This window comes from Aphidius gifuensis, linkage group LG2 (genome assembly GCF_014905175.1).
Source record: "Aphidius gifuensis isolate YNYX2018 linkage group LG2, ASM1490517v1, whole genome shotgun sequence".
NCBI lineage: Eukaryota > Metazoa > Arthropoda > Insecta > Hymenoptera > Braconidae > Aphidius > Aphidius gifuensis.
Window position 1 is genome coordinate 4,762,958 of NC_057789.1, and position 24,343 is coordinate 4,787,300.

The 24,343-nt window shown below is 25.5% G+C and overlaps 1 protein-coding gene across 1 annotated transcript in view; it reads left to right on the forward strand.

Annotated features, from left to right (window-relative positions):
- Positions 1 to 4,249: 4,249 nt before the first annotated feature.
- LOC122848544 (suppressor of lurcher protein 1) overlaps positions 4,250 to 24,343 on the forward strand; it is a 151,386-nt gene continuing 131,292 nt past the window's right edge. The window contains exon 1 of the mRNA XM_044146686.1: positions 4,250 to 5,297. Coding sequence (XP_044002621.1) covers positions 5,295 to 5,297 — 3 coding nt within the window. The 5' untranslated portion in view covers positions 4,250 to 5,294. The remainder of the gene's footprint in view (positions 5,298 to 24,343) is intronic.

Below are 24,343 nucleotides of genomic sequence, written 5' to 3' on the forward strand. Positions count from 1 at the left end.
TATAAATAGTCCAAACTCCAAACATGCCTAGAAAAAAGAAAACAAGCAATCTTATGAAAGTCCAGTCGATTAGTCCTGATAAATTGGCTAAATTTTTAGAATCAGAATTTCCAACACATAGTTTTGATGAACTCAAAACATTGGCAGACTTAAAATCATATGCCAAAAAAAATTGTTATTGGGCGGAAAGCTGTAAAAAATTATTTCCCAATTTAGTTGATGAACGATCACGTATGAAGTGGTCAAAAGAATTATATCGTTGTTTCAACGACAAAACAATTGAAATTGAAACAATTTTCAATTCAATAAGATCAACTGCTTTACAAGAAGTTTTATTTCCGGCCGAAGATAAATTACCTTGTTACGAATCTTTTTCCCGGGTAATAAAAACCTTCGACGTAAATAGCAATGACATTCAAACACTGGAACCAAAAAAATTTTTAAATGATAATATTCTTAATGCATTCATAGCTATACAAGTAGATACAGCAAGACAACAAGGATTGAAAATTATGGCTTTTGAGACTATATTAACATCTCAAATAATGGAAGGAAATATCTCAGACGGAAACATGAACTGGCTAGTAAAAAATTCTTTGTTACCTTTTGATATCTGGCTTTTTCCAATCAACTTCCATCGTATTCATTGGACATTGGCTATTATTGACATAAAACGAAATGTAATTATGTACTTGGACTCAACGCACCATGATGCTCCTAGCTTTGTAATAGATGGAATAATCTCACTTATTGAGATACACCACGAAATCAACAAGATAAAATGTAACATAGAAAAATGGAAAATTTACTCGTCATTAGATGTACCACGACAAGATGATGGGTGGAATTCTGGTGTACATGTTGCCATTTATACTTTTATGATTTGCAATCGTGTAAAATTACAGTATACAGTATCAGATCCAAGAAATAAATCTCCAAAGAAATATTCAAGTGATTGTGACAGAGCACGAATTGGAATATGTCAGATTATTATGAATGAAAATACAGGTTGTCTAGAAAATATTGAAAGAAACGAACTTCGTAAAACACATTTCGAAACATTGGAACAAAATAAAGAAATAATAAAAAAAGCACAGAAAAAAAGACAAGATTCCCAAAGCAACAGAAAAATCACGGTAAAAAAACTGCTAGAAAATTCAGGTAAAACGTTTGAATATTGCACAAATTTGTTTAACGAAGACTATGTGTTTGTTAGTCAATGAAATTAAAAAAAATCATTAAAAAAATAAACTTATATTTGAGTTGGAGAAAAAAAAGTACAAAAAAAAAAAATACTATGATAAAAGTTCAGACAAAAATATCAAAAACAAAAAAAAAAAAAAAATACATTCATTCATAAATATAGAAAGATTAAAATAAACTTAATTTTTATGAGTGTTTATTAGTAATTATAATTTGAAAATAAAATAATAATAAACTTGTTGTTTTTTGGATAAAAAAATAAAGTCAATCCTCATAAGTGTTCATTGATAATTATAATTTAAAGATAAAATAAAAAAATCTACTTGCATAAGACTTATGAAAAAAATTCTAAAGTAAAAAAAAAAAAAGATTATGATTAAATAAGTAAATTAAATAAAAGATAATAGTCATATAAAAAAAAGTGAAAAAAAAAAAAATTATATATGCATTTATTTATTTAAAAGACAATATTCTCAACCTAAACTTTTAATATTAAATAAATGAATAATTAAAGAAGGTCAAATCATAGTATAGCCAATTGATGAGGATGAATATGAGGTACTTATTTTAGTTTCTTATTTAATATAAATTTTGTAGCATGAGCAAAAGTTTAAATTATTATGATCTAGAATAATGTAAAATGCTCATTAATATATTTTATTAAAGCAAGAAGTTTGCCACATATCTAGTCAAAAGATACAAGTTTTTGCTTAGATCATAAACTTTATCCAACAATTGTTTTACAGCACCTTTTCTCAGCTTTCTCCTTTACCTATATTAATATCAGTAAAATTTTTAAAAGCTCAAAAATATTTATTATCATTTTTATATTTCATTTATTTTTTTTATATTCATAAAGTCATGAGATATTTTAGCCAACAACAATAATAATTTTAAAATATATTCATGGATAATGTTTATATAAATATTTGGTAAGAATTGAATTTAAATTTTAGCATATTCATGAAGCAATGAGTTCATCAGGAAATCTAAAATTGAACGTCAAAGTAGGAGTCACTTACTTAAATCTCAAACCCTTGTATATTGAAAATACTGGTGGAAATTGTGGCTGGTCGTTCACCAGTCAACTTGTATTCATTTTTTAAGTCAAAGTTTTCTTATTTTTTTTTTTTTTGCTACCATTTACCATTCGCACAATCCAAACTAGAGTACATGAATATCTGTATCCCTTAGCAATTTAAATTCGTCGAGGACACGAAGTGGTGCTTTGTATTATAAATGAGAGTCTATTACCAAGATGTGCTTTCCATCGTTCAATATATTTTTTATTCTCTTTATTTTTTTCTACTTTTCAGTATATTTATTTATTGTTATTATTTATTTATTCAAAATAATCAAGTGAATTTTATATTCAAATTTTTATTTATTTTATTTTTTTTTTCAACACGTGCTTTTAAATTGTTTTAAATAAATAAAATATAATTAACATTAAAATCAGTGGATATGCAAATAATGCCATTTTAAAAATTATTTTATCTTTTGTATTTATTCTTTATGAATAAATCAAAAAGTCTTTTGTTGGTTTAAAAAAATAAATTTCAAATAAAGCTATCAGTTGATAGAATAATTTACGATGGAACTGTAGAAAAAAAAAAAATTCTTCAAATTAAAAATAGCTTTATTTATAATACAGTAAATTCAGTGATCCAAGCTTTGGATTACTTGATGATTTTAATGTCAAAATAATTGTTGCATGTAAGATTAGATTAAAAAATTTAACTGTGTCAAAGTGGGATTGCCTTATTGAGGCATCAAAAGTTTCATGGGTTTCTATCACAATCTCCAGACACAAAATCACTGAGACATTTATCCTATTTGCCAAGGCACTACCATCATCAAGACCTCAACATAAAGTTGCAGCCTCTTGTAAACTATTTACCAAAGAGATCATCATATATAATGAGATCTATGAAGGATGATACTTGGTGGTGGTGGTGGTGATGATGTAACAAACTCGTAGGCTGTTTGTTCCCTTTGAAAATTGTTGGTGTCATTAGACTGATGATAATATACAAACTTTTAAATTACATTTTAAAATTATATTTAAATTAAATAGACATAAAAAATATACCAACTGTTGTTTAATTGACTATTATACTCATCCTCCAGTGGATCTCATATACATCTATTTAAATTTGCCTCGTTGCTATTCGTGATAATTACTTTGACATTTTATTGACACTTTATCACACAAGTTTGAGAAAGTTTCTTGTAAATTACGGTTTAGATATTGATCAGCTGGTGCCATGAGATGCTCTACTTAATTCTTGTGAAAAAATAAAATCAACTAAACTCGTCTTTTCCATCTGTTGTCTTTCAATTTTTCTTCCAGATGATTCAACATGTTGAAAATAATTTTCTCAATCATCTGAAATTATTTATTTAAAGTTTTTAATATTTTCCAATTCATTAAAATTATAATAATTATTTCTTTAAAAATAAATTGCTTGTTAAAATTTCAAGTATAATTTATAAATATTTGACTTTTAAAATGTAATAATTTCAAGTATTTTCTATATTTTATCAATCCTTTTAACTTAACAAATTATTAGTTTATTTATCAGTTGATATAGATATATATAAACTTTATACATTCATATATCTGTACGTTGGTTGAATAGAGTGAAATAAAGCACATTTTGTGGTCATTCATTTCAATGAAACTGTTCGACTAATGGCTTTTACCCTGGACCACATAATTTTCCATGTATCGTGTGTCATGTGCTGGAAAATTTTTGACTGTAGGCTCCAAGTTAATAAACACGTTCGAGTGGTTTTGAACTTACTGTCATAAATTTTACTATTTTTTAAATTTATTTCTCAGCTCATATTTTAAATTATTTTTTCGCTTTTTTCCATGGCAATTAATTATACAACAATTTTTTCAATAATAATTGCCTGAAAAAAAAATGTAATTTAGTTTATTAGTTTAATAGTTTATTTATTTTTATTTTTTTGAACGTAGAATAAATAAAAATATATTTTGTGTTAAATATTCACCTTGGTACGCGCAGGCGTTTGATCATCGTGGCGGCAAGAGAACAACCACCTTCTGGGTAGTGTCGCGCAAACCATCGTTGGATAAGCGTGTTCGAGTCCAACAACCCTTTTTATATTTTTAATGCCATTTAAATCGCGTGTTCTATCTGAAATCAATTTATTTTTTAATTGCAAAAATTAAATAAACAAAAAAAATATATAAAATAGTTGAAAAAATAATTGTGTGTTTGTTTTGTGAAAAAAAAAATAATTTAAAATAAATAATAACAATGAAAAATATTAATTCATATAAATATTTTAATAAATAATAAAATTTCAAATATATAAATACGTTAATACAGGTTAATTATTAATTAAAAATTTTTTATTTTGATAAAGTTAAAATACATATAGTTAAAACATATTTATTGACAAATGAAAATTAATAATTGTTTATACAGTTTGACATATTGCCATTTATTTATTTATCGTTTAATTATTAACACATATTTTATTTTGAATAAATTTTACAAAATTTCATATATTTTCAGTGCAATACAATTGTGAAATTGTAATTGAACCATATCATAATAAATTTGTCCTTGTGTTGATTAATCAACTGAATAATTTTCCACCAGTGATATTATTATTTTTATAAATTTATATTTATAATAAAAATCACAGTGTTTATTTATTTTTTATTTTTCAATATACACACCTGAATAATTGTTTTTTTATTTTTATTTATTTTTTATTTTTGCTACCACAAAGGTTTTCTATTTTATGTAAAACAAAAAATATTAAATATAAAAATTTAAAAGTGTTTTTAAATGAATGACCGTATAGTTCCGATTTATGTTTTATGATGTTGCATGGTGCTATGGTGATATCCGGATCAGTTATTAACTGAAGCATTGTTTTTATTAAAGTTGGCTGGAGGTTTTGATTGGTGGTATTGCGATAAGGGTGTTTAACCAGAATGAATTGGCACGAGGCATCATTCAAATCGTGGTTTCCGTTGACGTCAATTGAATCGGGTGGATCACTCGTGTCGGTCCACGAGGCATGAGGAAAGACAAATTTTTAACGTAATGGTGAGAGATTAATTGTATTTTAAATTTGCTAATTTTAATTCATTTTAATTTATTCATTAAATCATTATAATTCATATCAATTGATTGGTACATACATACACAATGCAGTTTTAAAATCGAAATAATAATTAATATATTAAAAGCGGATTTATTGATTGAAAATTGACATGTCAAACGTTTATTTGAAAAGTGATTGTAAGATATGGATTTTTAATTTAACACTTGCTTTTATTTTTATGAAAAATCTAATTTAAAAATTGACTCTTCATCTGTTACTTGAACATTTGAATTTTGTTGTTTTATTTAAATTAGATCTTCATATTTATTTATTTATTTATGAATAAATAAAATACCAGATTGAATAAAATTATTGCTTGGTAATTTGTCAAGTAATTCTTCGAGTGTTTACCTGTTTTTTTTTTTAAATTTTTATCAAGTATCAATGATCTTGAATGAAATATATTATTTGAAGAGACAAGTCAATTCATTAAAGTCAAATGAAATATACTTGTCGATTGTACAGAAGCTCTGTTGACCTAGGTCAACATTGTTCTTGCATAGATAACAATCAGCTGACCATTTTGATCTATTTCCTTTTCTCAATTTTGGTATAATCTCATTGTACATGATGATTTCCTTGCTGAATAGATCAGCAGCTATTGCAAAATTTAATTGAGCACCTCGAAGTGCTAGTCCTATTTGACAAAGAACATTAATATTTCTGACATTTCATGACGATTAATTGTAACAGTAAGATGATAATATAAACCCAAAAAACCACCCATCAATTTACGTAATACAAATTTCTAATTAATTTTTTTCTCCAATTTTTCATTCAACAATTTTTATATTTCAATATAATTATCAATTATATTTTTCTTTTTATTTTTCTTTCAGTCTCAATAATTTTTCCAAGATTTACGTTTTTTCAATTAGTAATATATGACCATGATTTATTATTGCCCAAATTTTTTTTTCACTTAGTTGATATTATCAAGTAAAAAAAAAAAAAAGGGTACATTTCATTTCTCATTTAAATCTTAATTTGCATTCTTCTACCCGTTATTCGTATATACATATAGAAGAAGAAAAGTAAAAAATGGCAAAAAATAAAAAGTAAAAAAAAAATGGAAAACTAAGATAAAAAGTCAAAAGACCATTTCTCTTAAATTATCTGCTTTGACCTCGACCTTGTGCGCGCTGGACTATTAGTGTTGCTTTTGAACATCAGTAGACTTGTGAAGAAAAAAAAATTATAATAACAATAATAACGTATGAGGTGGATAAAATAAATAAGCCAAAGGGAATAAAGATTAAAAAAAAAAAATAATAAAAAGTATCACGTAATGAATTTCAACTGGTAGCAGCATCAGTTTGAATATATTTTTTATCATCATAATTTTTTTTTTTTGGTTTTTTCATTTATTCTTATCACTCTAATATGGCTTTATATCTTTTTTGACATGTTAATGCTTTCGCATATAGTCTCAGTTTCATTTTCAAATATTTGAAATAATATTTATGACTAAATTTAATCTATACAAAATATTCCTATAGACACAATTAAATTAAAATTTTCACGTGAGTAGTTGATACCAGCTGGTGTTGATACAAATAAGAATTTAACTTAGCCAATAATGCCAATAATAAATACAATCTTTTAGTCTTATATAAAACACCAATTCAATTTGTATTATCCTCATTTTAACCTCTACAATATTTATCTTATACCCTATAAGACAATTTTTCTTTTCTTCTATTTTCTGATAAAACAAAAAAAAAAATATACTTTATGTTGTAAATTAAATTGAATTTTTCATTTAATGATTTATAATATTCAATATAAAATGTGAATGTAAAAAAAAGAGCAAACAAAAAAGCACATTTTACGATGCAAAAAAAAAAAGGATTTAGGATTAGAGGGAGAAAAATAAATTTTGCTTGCGAGAATACAGAAGGTCATCAGCTATTAATGGCACATGCGGCTTGAGCACAATCTACATAGCTGAGTGGGTTGAGTAGACTGGAGCCTCCAGCCAGATGTGCATGGATATAAACTGTCATCTTGTATTATCTAGACCTTATTTTGGCTATTCATATATATGCACATCTCTTAAACAATTCTACTTCAGTGATATCAGCTTGTGTCTAAGTAGTTTTTTTCATTTTTTTTTTTTACTTCATTTATTTATCAACAATTTTATTTTTTATTTTTTATTTTTTATTCTCAGTATCTTGGTAGGCTTTATTATTTTTATCTAAGAGGTCGAGGATATATTGATTATCGTAAGACAATTTATAGTATTTTATTTTTTCAATCTAAATTTGTCACAGTGTGTCACATTTACAAACTTATTTGCTCTGATTTCAAATATACTTATAGCTAAATTTCTAAATAAAGATATTTAATTTATTGAATTTAATATTTTTTGTAATTATTTTTTTAATTTTGCTATTGCTATTTTTTTTTAATAAAATTAAATTTACAAAATGTTTATGTTGACATTGATTGAAATAAAAGTGAGTTTGTTACTAGTATATAAAAAAAATTATATATAAAAAAATTGCATACGTTCTATGTGCCATGAAATATGTATGCCCAAGAACTCAAAAAAAATATGAACTAGTAAAAAAATAAATAAATAAAAAATATACATATAAAAACCATAAAAATCGATTCGTCAAAAAATCGTCGTTTGACATATAAAAATGAATACATATAAAAAGGTATGGAAAAAAAAATAAAAAATAAAATAAGTCACGTCTCCAGGGTAAAACGTCGAGACTTTTCGAAAGGTGACGATGAAGTAAAAAAAAAATATATATATAAAAACAACAATAGTGTGTGTTAAGTTATTTATTTGATTCGATGCCAAGGTTTTTTTTTTTTTTTTCAGAGGCAAATATGTATCTATATCAAAAGTACTTAAGTGCATAAATAAAACCTCTGGAAAAAAAAAGAAAAAAAACTAGAAAACAATATTCAATTTAATACGCATATCGGTGTATGAGTATTTTTATTATTTTTTTTTTTAATATTAATTTTTTACTCGAGTTTCGAAGAATATGAAAAATCAATATCTGGGTACACATACACTGGGAGGTTGGCCAGTTGTATTGTATATCGATATGTGCGTTATTAATGACATTAAAACCGCCCAGTGTTGTATTGTTGCCCGATGCACATGCACTCATTATTTTATTCCATAAAAAAAAGGTCAATCTTTCAATCTACCCCGAGAAACTCGTCTTTATCTCTTTAAATTTTTTCTATCCACACAATCACTTACAAGCTTATAATATTTTTTTATTTTAAATTAAAAAATTAAAAATAAATATAAATACTTTTACATAATAATATATGAAACTTTTGTATAAATAAAAAATACAAATACAATTGCAGATATAATTTAAAAACTTATTCATTTTTTCTCTATGAATTCCTAACTGTTGTAAAATTTAAAAAATAGTTTTAGAAATTATAATATTAATACATTGCTATTTTGTAATTTAATAATCATTAAAATGTCAACTTTAAATTGGCTATTATTTATGAGAATATAAAACTATAGACTCGAGCATTATGACAAACAGTAAAATTTTACAACTTTAAATCATATGAATGTGTGGGTTATTTTATGGAGTTAGAGAGAAAATAGAAAATTCTTGGGGTTATATCCATTTTCCTGATCTTCATGTACCGTAATTTTTGTTATCTGGCAATTTACTATTTTCATAGATGTAATTAATGTACATTTATATGTACATGTGATTAAGTATTAAAACTATCTACGTGTTTATGAATACTTTATTGAATATGTCTATGTTTCAATCATACATTGCCATAATTAAATTATTCAAATTGTTTAATAATAAGTTTTATCGTTAATTAAAATCGTTAATTTATTTCTCTTATATTTTATTTTATGTGTCGATGGTTAATTAAAATTCTCCAACAAAAAACACATCATTAAATATTTTTTTACATAATTTCTTTAAATAATTAAATAATTAAATAATTCTTTATTACGAATGAAGGTAACAAAAGTTTTTTAATAAAAAAAAACTTAATAATGTTATATTACTCTGTTGATGACCCTAGCTTTTGAAGGTTTTATTATTTTTTTTTTCTTCATCGTTGCAAAAATCATTTAGGTCAAGGGTTCAAAAAAAATAATTTACCGTTAAAAAAAGGTGAAATTTCAAGGACAAGTAGTTAGTTAATAGTGTCGAAACAAGTGGATGTGGTATATCGAATAGACAAAAGTGCACTCTCTTCTCTCTATGCACTCTTCTCTCTTGATTTTGAATTTTTTTGCATTAATGACTTTTTATCATGGTAGTACAGTTTATCTACCCATCATACTAATCTTTGATAGACTCGGTTGATTATGCAAATTATCATGAGTTGAAAGGCGTGGTCTGAAAAAATACTACGCAAACGAGAATTTTTTTTTTTTATCTATTTTTTTTTTTCTTCTGCGGAAAAGTGATTTCAACATTCATATATAGCTAGTCTTTTATTACTTTTCTTTTATTTTTTAATTTCTTTATTTTTTCCAAGAAAGTTTAATTGATTTGCTTTGCAACTTGTGTAAGTTCAAGTTTATATATTTTCTATTTCATTTTTCATTGATTTTCAAAGTGTAAAAAAAAAAAAAAAATTTTTTTTCTCCATTTATCATTTATATATAAAAAACATGAATAAAGAAATCAAATTTAATTATCAAAAGTCAAGTAAAATGTAATAAAAAAAAATGAACAAAAGTTAAAAGAAAAAAATATGATTAATCTATTTATTTATTATTTTTTTAATATTTATATATTTTCTCACTTGATTGATGAATTACACAAAATAAAGAAAAAAAATTTTTTAAAAATAGAAAAATATCTTTTATTCTAAGTATACATCTGACAGACTATTTTATTTATGGTTAGTTTGGCGACATAAACCAACACCCAAAGAGATAGTAAAAAGAAAAAAAAAATCACAAAAAAAAGAGACAGAATGACTGAAGCTGTTGGTATAAAAAATAAAACGAGAATTTCTTCAATTTTTTTTATTCATCATTCTTATTATGTTTTTTTTTTATTCCACATTTTCATCTTTTGTTTTGTAAAAAAAGAAAATCTTGTATCATACTTGCCGTCTTCTTATCTAAATTATTATTTTTATTGTTATTTAACTTTTCTATAAAACTATCTATAATTTTAAAAATACTGATGGCTGTACTGATGGAAGAGTAGATGAAAAAAAAATAAAAAAAAATTGTGTGAATGTACACAACGTATGACTGATAATGATTGAACAGTGACGTGGCGAACTTCATTGTGATCCACGGATATAATATAAAAAAAAAAAAAAACATAATATAATAATAATAACATGAATAGACAAAAAAAAGCTTCTTTGGATATTTTTCGTTTTGTACATTGAGAAGCAAAGCATATCTAGCGTTCATGATAAATCGTATGATTTTTTGTCTGCAAATGTATTTGGCGTTTTTTATTTTTTAATCCTTAATCTTCCCATTGCATTACTTTTCTTGCAAGTTTTATACAACCAACCACAAACATTAAAAAAAAAAAACAAAACAAACACAAATACATTGAAGTTGCATTGGTCTATCTGGTTATATAATAAAACCCTCCTTTTTTGGCAACTTGCCATCAAGATGCTACCATATATTTTTTAAAAAATGACAAAATATGTCATGTTATTTGATGTCTTTTTTACCTCGTTTGACCATATACGTGTTCGTACTACTGATTATGGATGAAAATATTTTAAGCTTGTCTTATTTATACATGTATATGTGAGATAAAAAATTATATTTCTCTATACTAGATACACAATTTTATAATAGCTACTTTATCTCATAATCAATTATCCATTTTAATTTTTTCTTTTTTGTTTTTGATACTTTAATTGTACACTTTACTACCTGGTTTAATTGAAATGTCGTTCAAAAATACAGTAGACTAAAAGTCTTTATTATTATTTTATTTTTTCTCATTTTCTTTTTTTATTTTTGTAACAAAAAAAATCTCTCTAACAAGATATCTTTAGTCTTACATATAAACTTTTTTTTTTTATTTATCTTCACTAATTGTTTTATTGTTTTTTTTACTTTTTTATTTCGTTACATTATTTTGCCCTTGGGATTTGTACAATTTTCAACAAATAACATATCACTGTATTTATTTATAAATCCAATGTCATTGTTATTAAATCAATTTATTATTTCATTTGAAAAAAAAAAAAAAAAATTATTTATGTTTATATATTGAAAGAATATAATTTAGATAAATTTTATTTTGTCAAGTTGGAATTTAAACTGTAAAATTTTTTTATACCAGTGAGTAAATAAATTTGTATTTGTTTTTGTTGGTGTGATTTGTTTATCGAAACGATATTGGTGAACAATATACTTGTAGAAAATTCGAAAATGGTTTGACTTGTGTGTTGCTATGTTTGTTTTGTGGGGAATGAGGTATATCTTTAAACTTGTAAGGACTTTGAAAAGAATATGACCGAGAAATGAGAATACTTAAATCTTGATTTTTCCACTTCGAAAATTCAAGCTTAGTTGAGGTTTCAAAATAGTTGAAGCACAAAGTAATGCTTATAGTCATGGTTATAGTTGTCCATGTTGGTTATTTTTTTTTTGTAGTGGTAAAGTAGAAAAGTAGTTGAAGTAGAAAAAAAAAAATTGTCGGAAGAGATTGTATAACCTGAGATAGAATGAAGATACGATGAAACAGCTTTTTGAAAATGTCATGTTCTCGTTACTGTAGCTGATGGATGAAATGACGGTTAAGCGGTATTGGAGTATGATGGCAAGAGTTTGACTCGAACGTTTCTCTTGGGGTATATTTTGAAAAAAAATAAAAAAAAAAAACTTTCTGTAAAAAGTCAGAATTTTATTATATACAGAAGATTGTATTGATATTGAAATGTCAATTTTAGATGAGTTTAAATTGTTATAAATGAGTCCAGAATACAGAAAAAAAATTTCAAATTGAATTTCAATACTTTATTTATTTTTCATTCAGTGTAATTTATATATTTTATTGTTTCTCTTTTGTTTACTTTTTTTTTTTTTTCATCCACATGAGATAGTTTATTTTATTTTTTTTAAATAAAATATTTTATTGAATTCATTGGAATTTAAATTATCTCGTTGAATATTTTACACTATATTATATTTAAATGTATTTTACAAAATTCAATGAATTTTTTATTATGTAAATTTTTCAAGAAAAAACAAAATATCAAAAAACAAAAAAATGATAAAAATATTGAAGTATTTTAAAAATGCTATTTTTTTTTTTATATAAAAATCCCTTTTCAAGAATTTTACAAAATTCCATATAGCTGTTTATTTATATTTAAAAACTTTTTTATTCTTTTGATAATACAACACCGAAAAATTACATTGAAATATTTTTAATACAAAAACAAAAATCTATTCAATATAATGATAAATATTCTTTACAACTTGTTTTGTTCATTTTCTTTGTATATAATTTTATTTATTTTATGATCATTGGCATTATTCACTCAGAGCTATTTGTTTTTGTTTGTCGTTCTTTATTCAAGAACATTAATTTTTTTTCCACTACTTATTTTTATCATTTGCCTCAATAGACAAAAGTACATGTATCAATATACAAAATAAGGCGAGTTTTGTTTTATTCATACTGGTATTTGCTTGTATTATATTTAACTACACTTAATAACAATATATAACATGAACAAATAATTTATCTATGCTTTATTCAATCACCAATTTTATTCGGGTTAATGGCCTTTGTATTGTAGCTGACAAGTAAATAGTTAAATTACACGAACCGTGGTCTGCCACTATCGTTAATATATGCAAGTTGGTGGTATACAACCACTGGAATTTTCGATCTCGTTGATGCTTGTCAGATCTATGACCTCAGTATATATTCAATGAATTTATATATTGCATTATGTAATTGATATGATTTTAGATAGATAACAAGTAGCCTGAAAAACCAGGATCATGCTTTAATTTAATAATAAACAATAATGATCATGTTTAAAAGTGTGCTAATTTTTTTTTTTATAAAATCATTTATATATTTTATCCATATACGTGTATTGAATTTTTTTTTTAGAAAATAAAATAAAAATCTTGTAAATATATAGAGTAGGAAAACACCCCATAGGGGTTGGATTTGTCTAGTGAAAAGTATTGAAAATGCTTTTTGGCTCTTGATATTCTGTTGGTATAGTAGTATATATAAAGTATTTACTGACCGCACATATTATACCCTCAGGGGTTTCAATGATAGATCTACATAACGAAATCGTTTCGAACGTGTGCTAACTACCATCACCATCTTGTCTTTTATTCCCTTTTTTTTTACACCATGATATATGTAGACTATTTATTATCGATTCAATATAAAATACTCCCTTTGGGAATATCATCATTATTATTAATAGAATTATTATTGTTAATGTCGTTTTTTTTTTCGTATTAATATTATTTTGCGAAGTTGAAAACTTTATGATGAGTAAATAGCTTGTAAAATGTAACAGTTTTTTTTTTTTCATAGGCAAAAGCATCTCACGTTAAAACCATTTTTTTTTCTTATAACTAATCCTTTATTCTTTTGCGTTTTTCTCTATCAAATAACCACTCACATTTTCATTCGCACCAAGTGGCGAATTCCGAGTAAGGATTGGAAAAACTAAAAGGAAAAAAAATAAAAAAATCTTTGGATGAAAAGGTAAAAGAACAAAAGATGAAAAAAAAAAAAAAAACATTAACGAAGATTTCATTTCAGCAAGAATGAAATTCTTTGAGAATATCATACACTTTTTATTTTTTTATTTTTTTTTTCGATATGTGTATATTTGAAAAATGGAAATTGACTCTGAACAGTGAACCTGCTTTTCTTATCTCTGAAAAAGAATTTAGTCTGTGATTTTTTTTTAATTTAAAGTTTATTTTTTTTTTTTTTTCTATTTACATAAATCAAAAGTACGTTCAAAGTATTAAGCTTGCTTAATTGAGAAACATTTTTAACATTTTTCACTAAAAATTATTTTTTAAGTAGCTGAAATTTGTGAAAATTTGTTTTTCGTATAATTTATGGTCTTAAAGTTTTTTCTATATATAACTTTGCTATACATTGAGAAAGAAAAAAAAAAAAGGAAAGAAAAATGATCGTAAAGGTTTTGATGGAAAAAAATGTTCCATATTCAGTTACATCAGATGATCATACCATTTTAAATTGAATATTTTTCCAGTATAAAAAGTTTTTGAATCTCACTGATACCCGATTCAGTGATAATATATGCTCTCAATTGTCGGCTGTTTTTTTTCGCATTCTATTATGCTCTTTATTGGAAACGAGAGAAGCAAAGCTAGAATAACCTACAAGCTGGACCATTCGGTCAACATGTATCTTGCTTAATTTAATGGATCACCCTTATCAATTGATAAATCGGTCTCCAGTCGCGTAGATTTGGCCATTTCCCATTTTTCTCTGATTTTTTTAGTCATTTTTTTTTTCATTCCATTATGCTGGTGCATTTGTCACTCTATCCAATTTTTTGCCTGTCACTTTTTCTTTTAAATAACCACAAAATGAGAAAATACAATTTATAAAAAATTCATACAAATTTATCAAGCTTTAAATTACGTAAATTTATCAATTACACTCAACGCATAAAATTATCCAAAACTATACAAGCAAAATCTTTTCGCAGCGAAAAAAAAAATTACTTGTTATTTCCATTGGTATATTTTTTTCGATATATTTTATTATTATAATTAAATAAAAATAAAAATTCTCCAGGGATATCAATCGTCTTGATCAGTATCCTTGGGAAATCAGGTGCTATAAAAAAAAGATAGAAAGTGTTATTTTGTTGGGGTTTCGATTGATGAGTAATCATAGTAGCCCATTCATGCTATCTTCATAAAAAGAAAAAGAAAAAGAAAAAATATTGTGTTTGCTCGAAGATTAGTAGAGTGAGTTGAAATGGTTATACACATTGAGGGATGAAAGGTCGGAGTAGAAAAAAAGAAAAAAAAAAGAAAAGCTGAGCCCAGTTGAATATTTTTCCCAGCGGGCCTTTCTTCTTTTACGTCAGAGCGATAATGGGCTTGAGATTGTTTCCTTTCATTCTTAGGGATATAATAATTTTTGTTGGAAAGACTGAAAGTAAAGTCATCGTTGTCTTTGTCATCGTAGTGGTAAATGAGAAAATGCTGCAGTATGCCAAGCTTCGCAGCATAGCTATATATATATAAAGCTATTATTCATGATATGACCGGTAATTTTAATCCAAAACTTTCATACTCTCTACATATATATGTATATAACTATAAAGGTAATAAAACGACAAGGGGATTTCATTCTTAAGGGATTATGAATACTTTATATAACAATGATTATTCATATTAAAAAAATTTTGTGACTTTTTTTTTAAAACCATTGTTGATTTTCATTTTGAAAATTATTATTATTATTTTTCTTTCGATGAAAAGAATATTAAATGATGAGTTTGCTTATCAGAATTATTAAACTTATGTTCCTTAAGAAAATGATAATTTTACAACGTTGCAAGAAAGATATTCTCGAGCTTTTCGTTATCGTAAGTCTTTGGGGTGTGCTGTAGGACAAAGTCCAATAATGTTCAAACTAAAATGAAGATTTTCAGTTGGGGCGTATTAATTAATTACACTAGAAAATAAAGACGATAAATATATATGTTAAATTAAGTTTGCTTCTTGATTTTGAGATGAATAAATTATGGTAAATTACGTAGCATTATTTTTAGCCTTGAAAAATTGGAATTAATTGGTAAATTTAGGTGATTATTATTTAAAAAAAAAAATACATTTAATATATTTTGATTTTATTAAATTTTAATTATACAAATGATGAGTGATTTCAATGGAAAACTTAATAATCTATATACTTTTTAAAGAAAAAAATTACTCAAATCCTCAGAGGACTGAGGAGGTTAGAAATATATAAAAAAAAAAAAAAAGCAAATGGTCGCTAGATAAAGTAAAGAATGCCGATCATTAAATTCTAAAGAAAGTTGGTAAACTTTTGGCTGCATCACTCCAATTCTGGATTTCTACTAACATTCGATTCTTGCTTTTTGTTCTGGTTTTCTAGTCTTTGATAAGTTATCCAAATAAAAAATCGAGTTTAACAGTAAATGCACAAAAGTTTACAAGAAGCTTTAGAGCTTTTATATACAAGTTAGTTTGGTTTGTCAAATATGTGTGTTACTTAATTTGTACATCTTTAATTGACAAATGGTTTTTGCGTTAAATCGAGGAGAATACCCTCGATTAAACTAAGAGAAGAATAAATAAAGGCATAAAAGTTTTTAGATGGCTGAAATAGATGGAAGTAGTTGAAGAATTTATTATTGCTTTGTTGAAGCGTATGTGTTTTGGTTTTGTTATATGTAGTAGTATATAAAATACAAGAGGTGAGAATACGTTTACAAACGTTTATAACTCAAATTCCGTTGGTTTCACTACGAAAAGCAGACTATGTAAGAGGTTGCTGTGCTGCTGTTGCTGCTGCTTTCTGCAACAATGAACTTGCACTTGGTAAAACATTTTCCCATCTAGCTCGTGGCATGTTGTATTATTCTCTTACACTTGGTAAAATATTAGAGCATTTTCATCAGACAGACTTTTAGATGAACATATCAACGGTTTGAATTTAAAAAAATAAAAAATAAATAATAATTACTTTCAATGTATTTTTAATATATTATTAAGCTGAAAGCTCATTATTGATTTTTTATTTTATCAAAAAATAGTAGGGTATTTTTTCAACAGTAATAATCAAGTAAAAATATCTTTTTCTTCTTTTTCTTATTATTATCATTATTATTATTATTATTTAATTGTAATATGATAAGTTGTTGCTCGATAATAATGGACAAATTTAATTCTATGCAAGCTACGTCAATTTTCAATTTCTCCATTGCGGTAGATGATTCGAAAGAAAATTGTGAACCGTTGCAAAAAGGCATTGAAAAAATAAAAAAAAAATAAAAGTGTATATTGAGTGCAAGAAGAAAGGATGAACACGCCAGAAGCATTGGCAAAGTTCCAGAAATTGTGTTGAGCGAAGCAAGCTAGATTTTAGATAAGGATATGTATACTGCAATTTCGCGGATTTTCACTGAGGTATAATCTGATCGATTCTTTATGAAACTTACAGCTTGAAATCGAAACCGATATTGAGTGCAATGTTCTTGGTTAAATAAGAAACTATTGTATCTATTTATCTTGTACAATTGACGTCAGCAATTTTTACATTTAATAGCTTTGAAATATTTAAGTTTTTATTTTTATCTTTTTAAAAGATTGTTCCCTTTTTTTTTCTCTTTTTTTTTTTGTGTTATTTTTACTAAATGTTTTCGGAAACAATGTGAGCTTAAAGTACGAACAAGACACCAAAGAGTAACTAAATTTTTTGTTTTCAATTTTTATTATTATCATTCTTTAGTATTTTGTTTTTTTTTTTTTTTTGTGCACGTGTTGAGTATGAACTATTTTCATTTACAACAAAAAAAAGATCAGGCATTGTTATAAAAGTGTTTTACGTCTTTCAGCTGCCTATATATATGAATGTTTCTTCTATTCTTTTCATATCTTTTCTTTGCTATTTTTTACCCTTTTTTTATATTTTTTCATAACTGAAGATGTGTATTTTGGTATTGTCGTACATGTATATACTAAAGTGCACTTTCCGCTTCAATTTTTTTCGTCATCATACGGGCCTGCAGGCCATACAAGTTTAAGGAAGTCTACATCAGAGTCCTTTTCACGTAATAGTTTAGCCATCACGAAAAAGTACTCCAATCGTTACAGCATCCGTTCACTCTTTTTTATTTTTTTATATAAAGTTATATTTTACTATTTTTATTTTTATTATTATTGTTGCCGGAATAAATACACCCTGCTGTGAATAATATCTGCAATGATTTTGCTGTATATATTGAGCAAGAAAATAAAAAAATAAAAAACAAAAAAAATATCGTAAAACAGCTTCATTGCTTGCATAGATGTTTATCTTTTTTAAAGATAAAGAGAAAAGTTCAACTGAGTTTGTTTGCCACACGCAATTCTCACATTTTTTATATACATAGAAAAAAATAAATGTAATATATAAGAGTGTGGCGTAAAAGTTTTGCGAAAAAGTTCAACGACAAAGAAATAAAGAAACAAATATATATAGACCAAGTATAAGGTGAAACTATGTACACCCTACTCGTCGTCGTCGTCGTTGTTGCTGAAATGAACGCGGAGAGATACCCTCGTTTTTTTCTTTATTGTTTTTTTTATTTTTTTTCTAATTCTTTACCCCGTTTTTCAGTGAGACTTGTCCCGAACACCCCCTCATTAAAGTTTTCTGTCGCTTTTATACTTTTGTAAATTCAACCTGAGCCTTCCTCCTGCTCTCTTTTTATTTTTTTTTCTTTCGTTATCCTTCATGAAGCTTTAACACTCCTTTTTCTTGCTATTCTTTGTTCAAGAAAGAAAGAATGAAACGAGCGGCGAACGATTCACCGGTTTGGCATCATGGAAAACTTGTGTTCCCTCAATTACTATTTCTTTTATTCTCTTGTGTTTTTTTTTTTCTCTTCTTTACACAAGACGATACAAATTACTTGCTAGATTTGTATAATGAGTCTAAAAAAACGAAAAAATAAAATGACTGAACAAATATAACACGATGTAATGAATAAAAGTAACTCTCAAGATCGTTCTCGAGTTTAATGAATCATAAATAATCAGTTAAATTTTATGACTCGTGACTCAATTTATTTTACATTTAAAAACAAACGAAATTTTATTTTTCTCAGTTCAATATCATATACATATACTATACCAAGCTATTCTTTAAACTTTTTTTTATCCTAATATAAAAAGGACAAGCATCATCGGTCTTCCGGACATTTGATTGGTCATTGTTTTTTTCTCACTTACTCTCATACGAATTTCTTTCTGTTTGCCTTTTTCTATTATTTTTTTATTTATTTCGTTAGCAACGAAAAAACAAAAAAAAAAGAGCGAGTAAACAAAATTTTTTTTGATATTTTTTTTTTTAAATTGACAAATTAAGCTAGCACAACTTTTACAATAATCATCGGATCTCGATGCAATTGGGCTTAAAATTTTGTGCGAATTATGTGTTTTTTATGTGTGAAGAAATAAATTTAAAAGAAAATTTTTTTTTTATTTTTTACATTTTTTTTAAAAATTCACATATTAAGCTAGCACAACTTTTTTAATAATCATCGGATCTCGATGCGATTGGGCTTAAAATTTTGGGCGAATTATGTGTTTTTTATGTGTGAAGAAATAAATCAAAAAGAAAATTTTTAAAATATTTTTTATCTTTTTTAAAAATTGACATATTATTAGCACAACTTTCTCAATAATCATCGGATCTCGATGCAATTGGGCTTAAAATTTTGTGCGAATTATGTGTTTTTTATGTGTGAAAAAATAAATTTGAAAGAAAATTTTTTTTTATTTTTTACATTTTTTTTAAAAATTGTTATATTAAGCTAGCACAACTTTTTTAATAATCATCGGATCTTGATGCAATTGGGCTTAAAATTTTGTGCGAATTATGTGTTTTTTATGTGTGAAGAAATAAATTTGAAAGAAAATTTTTTTTTTATTTTTTACATTTTTTTTTAAAATTCACATATTAAGCTAGCACAACTTTCTCAATAATCATCGGATCTCAATGCACTTGGGCTCATAATTTTGCGCGAATTATGTGTTTTTTATGTGTGAAGAAATAAATTTGAAAGAAAATTTTTTTTTTATTTTTTACATTTTTTTAAAAAATTTACATATTAAGCTAGCACAACTTTCTCAATAATCATCGGATCTCAACGCACTTGGGCTCATAATTTTGCGCGAATTATGTGTTTTTTATGTGTGAAGAAATAAATTTGAAAGAAAATTTTTTTTTATTTTTTACATTTTTTTTAAAAATTGGCGTATTAAGCTAGCACAACTTTTTTAATAATTATTAGATCTTGATGCAATTGGGCTTAAAATTTTGTGCAAATTATGTGTGATTTATGTGTAAATAAATAAATTAAAAAAATTTTTCGTCAATTTATTCATTCTTTTTTTTTTTTTTTTATGATAATACTTGTGTTTATAAAATCAATGAAAAATGAACCTTTTAGAAGGTAGCGCGCCAATGTGCTCGTTTACAAAAATAATTAGTTGAATTTTATATTTTGTAATTAAATTTATTTGATATACTCAATAAACTAACAGATTTAATTTTTTGGCTCTCAGTAATATATGGTCAGCCATTATTTGGAAAAAAAAAAAAAAAAAAAATTTCCTCAGATAATTAAATTTGAAATAAAATAATAAAATTATAAAGAATTATATTATGAAAAGTAAAAGATGGTGTATAACCTGTGGTTGGATTTATTTGACACTGAATAAATCACCTAAGTAGTTCAACAGTATATCCGGTCAGGCATAATCCAAAATTCAATGTTTTTTTTTTTTTTTCTTCAAAGAGTTATTATTAAAAAAAAAAATTAAAATAACAAAGCTTGATATCAAAGAAAGCAGATTGAATTAAAATAAGCCTGATATATCAGTGGCATTATTGGAAGAGGTGCCTCGAGAGATTTTACGATGTGCTTGGTTTATCAGTGCCTTGATTCAAAGTTATCTTCGTGTGAAGAACGAGCATGACGTGATCTTGTCATGTGTCGACAGGGGCTTTGAATCCTCAAGGTATTTTACGACCTCTAATATACTAGATATTACGTCAAGTATATAGATTCTACATACACACACACACCCTCCTTGATTCATTAAAGGAAAGTGCCGCGGACAGGCTTCCAATACTCTGCTTTCTATGCACACTGCAAACATGAACATGCACTTTACACACTCACTTTGCTATTAAAGGGTTTATACATGTAAAATATTCTATACATGTCTATATCTATTTTATGATAACGTGCTTTCTCTCCTCGACAAAATATTGTTGTGTCCAGTAATTTCAAGCCATAGTTATACCTTAATATACAGACAGCTTGTTAATTCATTTAAAACCATGAGCTTACCACCTGTCTATATTTTCATTTTCCATATATATCACAGTATGTCATCATAATAATTAAGTTTTTAGATAGAAATGCTTTTACAATGTTTAACGCACTAAGTGAATCACATTTACCTACCTAATTTTGAACTCTCAACCATTTTAACCACATTTACCACTCAGAAGATTCAGACACTTTGTGGCTTTTATAATTTTATTAACGTGAATAAAGTTGTAAATTTTGAATAACAATTATAACTTTATATAATTTATTGTACAATAATATTTATTATTATTTTTTATTATTATTTTTACGTGATTTTATTAGTTATTTAGATAATTACAAATTCTGCATGTTAAAAATTAATTTATTTAAATAGTTATTTTTATTTGACAAATGTTTAAATATTTTTTTCTTTTAAATTATTTTTTTGTTAGTTTAAATTAATTTTTTTAAATTAAATGTAAAAGTTTTTGAGGCCAGAGAAAATTATAAAACGGAAATTTCTAGTTAAAGACTTGTGTATATTGTTGAGTGGTGCTGAGAAATTTAAGTTTAAAACGGATGGAATTTTGGAGTTTTCAAGTATCAGAGGGGAAATAAAGGGAAATGGTATGTCGAATGACTGGTAACAAGCTGGAGGGTCATTATTCGATCACGATAGGCAAGCCTTTCTTTACTATTACCTTGAAACATTTTCACCTGAAGCCACGCAATATACGTTTAACGACTTGCTCGAACGAACCGATCCTTTTGAATTTACACTGAGGCTAACAACCCTTATATTAGTCTTTGTTAAATTTCCCATAAAATGTTGTTATAAAGTAGACTGCCCGTCAACACCAACATACTCAAAACCACCTGAACAATAAATTTCGTATTTTTAATATTTAGTTGTTTATCAAATTTTTCATAAATACACAATAATTCAGCTTATTTTTATTCAATTTTTTTTTTTTTTGAATTTTAAGCTGTGCTCGTTAAAAGAAAAAGATTATCAGTCAGATATAAATGCAGGCAACACATCAAACGTTGCTTTTATGATTGATCAGGACGTTACACAATTTTTTCATTCGGACAATTAAATCATATTAATGAGTCTGGACTAACTAGAATTAATGGGGCAGAGGTATTAAATTATATCTATACACAAAGGGAATATGATTCATGTGTGTTCCTTTTTTTTTTTTTTTTTTGGGTGATGAAGTGAATAAAAACAAAAACCACATGAGATTGAATACATTCATTTTATTTTGTTGAATGAAAGAAAAAAAAAAAGATGCTGCTGCACGATATTGTTATTACCTCCGGGTATGAAATGCGATCGAAAAATAACGAGGAGTCCGTGTCTCTTGATTGAATCAATCAATTTATAAATGTTGCCTCAATCTCTCGCTATTTGAAATTCAATTATTGGTCATCATCATGTTGATTTACTGATGAAAATTCTGATTGCGTTTTTTTTTTTTTACATATATATATATTTTTTTTTGCATAAAAATCTTTTTAAATTTAAAATTTCTCATAGAAAATATGAACAATGTTTTTGTATTATATACTTTATATTTGAATTCTCATTGTCTATTGATTCTATATATTTCTATGCTCGTTTGAATTCAATTTTCAAAGTTTATTCATATTTGAGTTTATTTGTTTTTGAGTCCCTCGTGGTATGAAACACATCTCAGACTATCTGCTCTCGGCACAAAAAAAAAAAAAAAAAAAAAGAAACTTGCGCATCTGCAATTTGTGCTTGGCTGCATCGTTTTGTGAATAAACGAAATGAGAAATCCCATGTTGTCATTTTTACTTTTTGTTTGCCAGAATAAGTTGTCTTATTATTTTTTTTTTTTTTTCAAATTTATAATAAATAACAAATTAAAAAACAAAAATCTAAATTTACGTTTGTGATAGCTTCAGTATAAGAATGGATTTGTTGTTTTTTCCAGTCAAGAAAACCGTCTGCTTTGCTTTCTGTTTTTTGTATTTTTTTTATTTTTCATTTCCACTTGAAGAAGAGCAAACACCAATTGACGTAAAACACAAAAGTTTTCTTAGCGAAAATGGAAATCTAGTGGTAATATAAGTTATATAACGAGACTTACATAACGATTTGAAAAATATTGAGAAAAAGAAGAAGACAAAAACAAAAGTTTTTATGATATCTGACTAATGTAGAATTATAGGGAAATTAAAAGGAAAAAGGGTCGATTCTCATTTCCCATTTATAATTCTTTTTCAACCTTATTATTATGATTATTATTATGAAAGCTGAGTGATGTTTAAAAGACCAACATTTTCTTTGATCAAATTTAAAGGAATGATAATCCTATCGTTTATTAGAGGTGAATTTATCTAAATCGTAGGTACAAACTAAATGTATAATAAAAAGATAAGAAATTATTTTATCTAAAAAAATAATTAAACTGGACTTTTATCTTTAACTGGACTTTTTTCTACTCTTATTATTATTTTTTTTTTCTTTAAAAAAGTATCAAGTTTATTCATTAGAAACACAAAAGTCACATTGAACATACAATTGTCTTTTGATGATTATTTAAAAAAAAAAAAATTATCTTTTATGTTTAAAACTATTAAACAGATTTTATCATAATTTTAATTACTCATATTATCAAGTCTATATTTAAATTCATTTTGTTTACTTGTCATATATTTTATGATCAATCATTTTGCACATACGCAAAGTTAATTTTAAATGTTTTCAACAAAGCTTGATATTTTTTTGAATGACTTTTATGGACATTAAAATTTTTAGCACATACTATCATAAAACTAGAATACGAAAAAAATAAAATAAAATATATATACATAAAAGTTTTTGAAATTGTCACGAACTACAAAAGTCTATTTTATCTATTTTATGATTTTTTTTTTATTTTTAGTTAAATTTTATATCATTCTA